The sequence below is a fragment of the Medicago sativa genome, chromosome 6 (assembly GCF_051527215.1).
Source record: "Medicago sativa cultivar Bolivia chromosome 6, Bolivia_mono, whole genome shotgun sequence".
NCBI lineage: Eukaryota > Viridiplantae > Streptophyta > Magnoliopsida > Fabales > Fabaceae > Medicago > Medicago sativa.
This window is the reverse complement of record NC_140754.1, coordinates 65,341,761-65,350,678: the sequence shown is the minus strand read 5'-3', so window position 1 is coordinate 65,350,678 and position 8,918 is coordinate 65,341,761. Positions and strand designations below refer to the sequence as shown.

Genomic DNA, 8,918 nt, shown 5'->3' with positions numbered 1-8,918 from the left:
GGTGCTACTGAGAAGGACCAGATGATTGCTTTCTTGGAGGAGAAAGTTGAACTGGGGTCCCGCTCCCGTTGAGAGACGAGCTCTGGAAGATGCCCTCCTTGACGCAACCCAGCCTGGTGAAGATGAGACCGAGGATACGGCGGTGTTAGCCCGTCCCGCATTGGTGTACATGCTTGAGGAGTTGGAGAGGAACCTTGTTGGTGCTGCGCGCCATGGCTTTGAAAATGCTATAGAGCATACATGAGCGTACCTGACCAGAAGGTGACTGTCGGTGCTTTGAATGCGGTGGTTGTGACGGTGGTGGAATATGTCAGAATGCTTCTTGGAGCGGATGGGGGGTGTGTACCTGCAGGCACTCCGACGCTCAAGTCAGTAGAGATCAGAGAGTGAGGGTTTTAGAGGAAGAAAAGAGTTCTACCTTGGGGACTGCATTGAGTCCCCTATTTATAGAGGTGGAGGGCTGCAGAGCCGTTGAGGAGGCACACCTGGCTCTGGCGGTTACGAAATCGTGGAAAGTGTAACCGCCAGAGAGTTTATTGCGAGAACGTGCAGAATGTGCAAAGAGACGTTGGGGTTCGTTTAAACCGGTCTCGTTTGCTTCGTGCACCCCCCCCCCCCCCCCCCCCCCCCCCCTCCCGCGGAGAGAGAGTATGTTGCGAGCAATAATGCCAAACGTGGAGTTTGGGCTTTGAAAGATATTGGGCCTAAGTTAATAATGTTTTTTATTAATTTGTTTATTATTTTTATTGAGAATAATTATTAAAATTTTTACCTAAATTTTTTTATAAAAAAATAAAAAATAATCCATTTTAAAGAAAGATTAAGATTTAATCGTATCACATCATCATCTTTCTTGAACATTCACCATTATAAGTTCTTCAATAACGAATCACAAGTAAAGTTTAAATCGCCATTATTTATGCAATATAATAGTGGTATTATTTATGCAATATAATAGTGGTCAATCGTATAGTAAGTAGGCAAAAAACATAACGGTACGAAAAGAGAAAAAAATTAAAAATTATGTCGTGAGAGTGGTTAACCGTTAAAGATATAAATTTAGAATGATGGTAATTTTGAGTTATTATTAAATATTTAAGAAGTTATTTATTACTAAGAACTTGAAAGCGTGTTTAATCATATTCCTTTTTTAAAATATTGATAATTGAGGATGGAAAATAGAACTTGAGAATTTAATGGAAAGAGGTTGTCATCCATGATCTTCTTAATTCAGTATAATTTTTTCTTTTTAAAAAAATCCAGTCCTGCAAATTGACTGAACTAAATTTGTTTTTCCGTTTGATAATTTACATTTAAGAGTATATAAATTAAGATGATCTAATTGGATTAGTCTGGTCGTGTTGGATTTTGGAATGTGCTCCTTTCAAAGGGAACGGATTGACTCCAGTGTGTTTTCTCTCCTGTTTTCTCCTGTGACAAATCTAAGCCCTTCATTTATTCTAATGGTAGATCAACGGATAGAATTAATAACACATAAATGTTCTCTCCTGAGTTCCATCTTTATTGACTGACGTCGCCGTCGCTTGCTGGTTGTTGACATCATAACCCAAGTATAATCAATTGAATAACAGCTCCCTCTTTGGTCAGGCCGGAAGAATAATCCAAGCAACTGTCATGGTTTTCAAGAAACTAATTGATATAATTTCAAGAAATTGTTATTGTTTCCAAGCAATTTACATCAACAGGTGTTGCCGCACTGCACTGTCGCCGCACTGCTCCACCGCCACACTTTTCCATACGTTTCATTTGGAACTAGACAAGGTTACCGCTACTTCAACCACACCTTCTCTCCCGTTGCGTATCATTGTTCTCCCATCGTGAATCACGGTTGCTAACGGCGCCGGTGTGGAGATCATAATCATGGAGTTTCAAATCATATGGATGGATCTTGTGAACAAGAAGGACTGCGATGGGTTTGTTTGAGGAAAAAAAAAAGGGAAAACTGGATATGGCTCGCCAGAAAGAACTGATGGATAAAACAGGAAAATGGCAAAACCACACCTCATTTATGTGTTATTAATCCTATCCGTTGATCTACCATTAGAATAAATGAAGGGCTTAGATTTGTCACAGGAGAAAACAGGAGAGAAAACACACTGGAGTCAATCCGTTCCCCCTTTCAAAGTGTCAAGTTTGATTTTTTCAATGTCAATTTTATTAGTTTGCCTTCTTAAAAATGAAAAACAAAGACATTGGTATAAATCAAAGTATACAAAATAATAAAAATAAAAATACACCACTAATACTCATAACTTTGTTAGTTATGTTTGTTTTTTTTTTTTGAACAAGCCAAAATGGAATATATTATATTACCAAAGGTGATTCATCTCGCACAAGATGTGCAAAAGAGAACACCCAACATAAACAGAGTTTAGTTACAGTCTTACTTCAAAAGATAAAACGAATAACAGAAGAACATAAACAAAAAGCTACACCAACATAAACAGTCTTACTATTGTTAGTTATGTTTGTTACTTGAGCATTTAGTTTGTCACTGTACTGCTTCTCTAGTTTAGTTACTCAAACTCCATTTGACATACACACACCTTTATCTCTTTCAATAGTAATCATCGAAGTATTTTTTAGTGTTTTTCACCTCATATTAATTGCTAATAAAAAATTACATGTTAGACTATATGATTGGGAAGTATACAATGCTTCAAAAGTGCAAAATACATAATTGTTTCCGCAACAATGATTTTCTCTAAATACATGATGATGAAGATATGGTTTGAAAAATCATTAGGTACATAATATTGAAGCAAAAATGAAGCAATTATACATGGTTGAATGGCCCCACATTATGATGAACAAGCAAGAGGGTCAGGGTCCAAACCTCTTCTATTAACCCAAACTTTTTTTTTAAATTAAAAAAAAAAAATACCAAACCAGATGAAGATATCACTGTAAATAGAAAACATAAAACTCTGTAAAATTCAAAAAATATTGGATTTGTAAAGATCAAACTTCTGCAAGTTAAACTTACAGCTGAATTAGACCAAACTAGATCAAGATATCATTCTAATGACAAAACCTCTTCTATTAACCCAACCTTTTTTACATTCTTGAACTAGACAAACTACAAGACAAACTAGACAATATATCAACGAATTATAACAACAGCCAGAAACTGTAAGTAGCTTATATTCTCCTACTAAATTTCATACTTTGGCTTCTTCAACCGAATATTTTTAACTGCAAATTGCATCTAGTTTCTATACCAATACCTGATAAGAAAATTGTAAAGTATGTCAAACCTTCCCCCTTTGTGTTTGGAAACTAGAGAGCTCAAAATGTTGATAAGAAATAAAAGTGTGCTAGGCATTCATTATGCAAAACTGATGAGAACATTGAGAGGTCTAACTAACATTCAGATAACAGATTAGTTCCCAATTGATACATTGTAAAGACTCCTAAAACTCTCAATCTCAGCCAATTTTCTAACTGACATCATAGCTATAGCAAAGACACATTGTTGAACTCAATCTCGCTCTCAAAATTCTAAGTCTACTTCATTTAAACTCTCAAATCCTTGATAAACCATTGAGACCATTAAAATATGAAAATGAAAATAACAACAGATATAAGTGTTTTAATCAATTATTATTCAATAGAACACACCTTTTTCCTTTCTGAGTATAAATCACTAGGAAGGAATTGATGTGCTTAACATGGAGCAGTTGATGTGCATATCTACTTCTCACAACCAAAAATTGCATTAGAATTTGAATAAGAATTAAAGCAAGAAAAAGTATCAACGTTGCAAAAGGTAATTAATTATTATAATAGCAAGAGAGAATAACTTAGATGGCAGAATGCCACATAATACAAGTATGAAGAATCTCGCAATGGAAGCATATGTTATCACTATATTCAACTATAATACTAGTGGATATTCTGAAAACAACATGGGATCTCAAAACTCCAATATTATATCGTAAAATATTGTAGATCATCTAATGGACTACACCAATTAGTCATCCACCCTATACCAAACTCAAGACAGTACTAAAATAAGACACTGTGTCAGACCCACCAACACCAGCTAAGAAGAAAAAAAAGAGCACGGCATCCTTCTATTCAATACAAATAGCAGAAACACACCTCATCAATAAAAAAGACACCACTTTATGAAGTGCGTACATATCTCTCAGTGACCGAAATTAATCAAAATTGGCAGCAACCAAGAATTTCTAAAATGTCGAGATTAACATTACATGACCAAAAGCAGAACATGTCGCTTGAAGATAAGGAATTATACATTGAAACAACAAGAAGACAACACCTTATCAAGAACACAACCATCCTTGAAAATTTATGCATTTTAACATTCCATTTGACACCAATTCATTCAATGCATGATAATAGGCCATTGACAACTATCAAATTTAACCTTTGCTTAACATTCCTTGACAGAAATCCACCCTTCCTTTCCTGCATAATCTTTAAATTCTTAATACTCTAGCCATCACCAGGGTTTTCATCATGTTAGTAAACAAGAAGCACTGTGCATCGATGTTCTATACTTACTTCATCCTGCAGCCCTTTAAAACCAGTATCCTATGGATGTTGTCCCCTTCATACTCCTATACCTTTCATCAGCAAGCTTGGATTACCATACACCCTAATATACTCCAATACAGCAAAAAAAAAAAAATCACAAGTACTCCAAGACAGATAAGGTATCAACCAATTATAGCACAACCAGCAACAATAACAAGAAACATCAAATTATGCTAGTTTAAATTCTCTTTCCAAATATGTCCTTTGAAAACAAGTTGGTCCATGTGTTGCAAGTTACCTACCCTATTAAGTTTTAGAATTGACCTCTAATTAGATTGAAATCCCAAGAACCCTACATGATTCAAAGCTAGGGGTGAGAGAGAGGGACATGACAACCTGGAACCTTAACCGTTAACAACTTACGAGTTCTGACATTGGCTTCTTCAATTACCTACCCCAACTGAATATAATTTTTGCTGCAAATTGCATCTAGTTTCTAGACAGCAAGAATGTGAGTATCACTGGAGTTGATAATATAAAATCTGCTAAACTTTCCTACTTTCTGTTTTTTAGCAAGGCAGTCCCAAAAATTGAGAAAAAGAAATAATAATGTGCTATGCATTCATTACACAAAACTGAGGAGAAGTTCATTTCTAGTTCTCACATTTTCATATAATCTCGGGTAATTTCTAACAGACATCATAGGACAGACACATAGTTGAACTCAATCTCACGCACAATTCTAGTTCTACCTCGATTGAAAACTGTCAGAACCTTAATAAACCATCGGTATCATTAAAATATGAAAATGAACATAACAACAAATGAATTTGAATTAAAACTAAAGTGACAATGACTACATTATGTAGTTCAGCATCCTCTGTAAATGCAAATATAAGTAAATAAACTAATTAAATAAAAAGACTAGACATGGTCATCCAAATTCAAAATAACCTAATAAGTAACAATAAATCATCTTAACTGGTACTTTCGTTATAGTAGACCTCTAGCAATCATTTCACGTAGAAGTTTCTCTGCCTTTTCGTTCTCAGCATTTTTAATGAAAGCGTGGGTAACTGTTTCGCAACCATTGTCTTCCATTTTTTGACAACAGAGCCAGAGCTTCATCAAACAAATCCTCTAAACAAAGACCATGGATCATAATAGTATATGTCCAGACTGATAGCATAGGACAAGAAAGAAAAAAAACTAAGCATTACAAATATAACAGAGTAAACTATTCTTATTTGTTTTCATCATGTCTTCGTTTTGCCTCAAAACGTAAATGCAAATAATATGTATGCAGACTTGTAGATAACCAATTTTGCTAATATACAGAACTTGTATAGACTTATTGCTTCATTTCAACACTCAATAAATCATATAAAACACAACCATATACAAGAACAATATCAACTTCCAAAGCTTCTACCTTTTCAGATTGGTTTTTTATTTAACTCACTAAAAGTGATCGACACTACATTGCAAAGATAATGGACAACTACGTGAAGAAATGCAAGCTACCAATATGTGCATTGAAACTCCAACCTCTTATTCTGTTAAAAATATATTTGCAAACTACTTTTAAGCACAGAAATTTGGTATTAAATGTGATAAATAATCAATCTACTAATCACTAAACCTTATTCATCATGACTATGAAAAAATCACTCACTAACCATCAATGTCCATTAAGATATTCTTCCAGCCAGCCTATTTTTTTTTTGCAAAATTAACCACTCCTTGGTTCTGCTTCACTAAATATACTACATCAAACTCTTCATTTAGAAATGAAGCTTGTAGCATACGACAAAACTTAATCCTCATGAAAATATTCACCTCTACTGAAGATGCAAACTAGAGACATACACATGAAAACAAGGTTTACAAATAGTGACCAATGATTTCCATAAGTAGAAATAACAACCTTCTAAAAACAAGATTACAAAGTAAAAAAGAAAATGATAATATACCAAAACTGCGATCTTTAAACATCAATTTCACGTAAACAATCACAAAATTTAAAATAACTTGGAAATCCAAAATATATAGATATATTAAATCAACCCATTGTACTTCAAGGCACAATTGAATCTCTAGCCAACACAGTAGTAGGCACTGTGAATTTCAAGTGCATAAAAATAAGTCAAATGGTAGTTAAATCACAAGTAATATGTGGAGCAAATTACATAGTCAGTAAATCATTGAGAAGGAGAGAGCATTTCTCAAATTGACTTCAATGAAATAACTATTTTTTATTTCAAAAAGTAAACAATTACAGCTATCATAACAGTGGTGGAGTATTACAAGAGATAAAGACACCCAAAAGATATCATAGTAACGGATGAACATGTGAAAAAGGAGCATAGATCTACCTAATATTTCAAGTGTATGAGAGAATTATTAGAGAAATTACAACATTACAATGGTCTCCTATCATTTAAACTCGATAACACCAAATAAAAAAGCTCCTAAAATATATAAAAAATTAATATTGGGTAGCTGTCATCAAAATTCAAAAACCAAATGTATATAGAGAAATCATCTTACCTAGTGTTTCCATTATAGTAGACCTCTAGCAATCATTTCACGAAGAAGTTTCTCCGCCTTTTCATTCTCATCTTTATGAAATAAAGCCCGGATGATAGTTTCATAAGTTACAGCGTTAGGAATTATACCATTGTCCTCCATTTTTGACAGCAAGGCCTCCACTTCATCAAATAAACCCACTTTACAAAGTCCATTGATCATAATAGTATACGTTTGAACATCTAGACTATAACCCTTGATCAAAAGATCTTGAAAAACATCTCGTGCATTCTGAAGTCGTCCTCCTTTGCATAGTCCATCAATAAGTATAGCGTATGTGTACATATGTAGTTGAATGCCTTGGTCTTTAATTTTCTTGACTAATGCAATAGCCTTGTCAACCTGATGGTTTTTGCATAAAGCATCTATTAAGGAATTGTAAGTGAATATATCAGCTGATTGGCCATTATCACGCATCTCATCAACAAGCTCCCAAGCATTGGAGATTCTACCTGATTTGCACAAACCATCAATGAGAGAATTATAAGTAACCGTATTAGGAGCAATTCCTCTGCAACACATTTCCTTAAAGAGAATCAAGGCTTCATTGACCATTTTAATCTTACAGAATCCGTTAATCATGATATTATAGCTATGAGCATCAGGAGCCACTCCCATTTGAGAAATAATGTTTAACACATGTTTGGCCTTGTTCACTTCATTAACTAGGCAATATCCATCCATTAATGAATTGTATGTAACAACATCTGGTATAACACCATCTTTCATCATCACAACTAAGAAATTCTTAGCTCCTTTCACATTTCCTTCCTTACAAAGAGCATCAACCAATATATTAAAAGTATAAACATCTGGGTTGATGTTTTTCAATACCATTTCACGCAACAAACCAAATGCATCTTTCAATTGACCAACGATGCAAAATCCATAGATTAGAGAATTGAAAGTGACAACGGTAGGAGAAATTCTCTTTGTAATCATTTCAGAATACAACGCATAGGCATCATTTACAAGCTTATCTTTACAAAACCCATCAATGATTGTGCTATACATTACCACATTGGTGTTGACCAATTTCCCTTCAATTTGTTTCAACATCTGCAAGGCTGCTCTTGTTTCTCCAATTTTGCACAGTCCATTGATCAAGGTTCCATAACTAAGATTTTGCCGAATTCGACAATGGATGGGGTGGGATTCATTATTGGGAACAAATCTAGAGTGAGAATAGTAAAGTGTTCTTGTAAAAAGAAAAGAGGGATTAGAAGAAAAAGAAGGAAACCTGAAGAAACAGAGTGACGCCATTTGAGAGATGGAGAGTCGTTGGTGAGCGGAAATGGAAATTGGGGAAAATCTCTCTTCTTTGTTTGTGTCTATGAAGCAGCTGAACAAGATTCGCGGCTTGATCCGGAAAGAAGACTCAGCAAATGAGTTTTTAACATTCACCAAATTACGGTTTCACCCTCTATTCTATTTGCATTTTTTTTTGTTTTGTTTAAGATTAAGACATTTTTTTTTTTAAGGGAAAGATTAAGACATTTTCCTCGTATTTATTGAAACATTGCAGATATGCATCGACGAAGTTTTAAAATTAAAATTTTTATTTTTCAAAAAATATTTTATTGGATACTTATATGATACTTCATAAACGCACACAAATATTTATAAGATAGCTCACCGATATGTATAAAAAAAAAAAAAGAAAAAAAAACACATGAAACTATGTTGTGAGAATTCAATAGAGATATATATTATTTTATTTAATTATCTCTCAATAAATAATACTTAAAACTTATGTTTTGAGTACATTAATGAAACGAGAGAGATGATTCAATGGATCAAAATTT

The 8,918-nt window shown here is 34.0% G+C and overlaps 1 protein-coding gene across 2 annotated transcripts; it reads right to left on the bottom strand.

The window, feature by feature from the left end:
* Positions 1-3,784: 3,784 nt before the first annotated feature.
* LOC146916361 (uncharacterized) lies at positions 3,785-8,475 on the bottom strand. Of its 2 annotated transcripts, none has more exons than XM_085718506.1 (3): positions 7,075-8,475; positions 4,552-5,703; positions 3,785-4,455 (listed from the first exon to the last, which is right to left on the bottom strand). In XM_085718506.1, the coding sequence occupies exon 1, from the start codon at positions 8,374-8,376 to the stop codon at positions 7,087-7,089; it is 1,290 nt and encodes a 429-aa protein (XP_085574632.1). In that variant the 5' UTR covers positions 8,377-8,475; the 3' UTR covers positions 3,785-4,455; positions 4,552-5,703; positions 7,075-7,086. The 2 variants fall into 2 exon arrangements, with proteins under 2 accessions (XP_085574632.1, XP_085574633.1); XM_085718507.1 differs by having other exon boundaries at positions 4,133-4,455; positions 4,552-4,645.
* Positions 8,476-8,918: the final 443 nt, after the last annotated feature.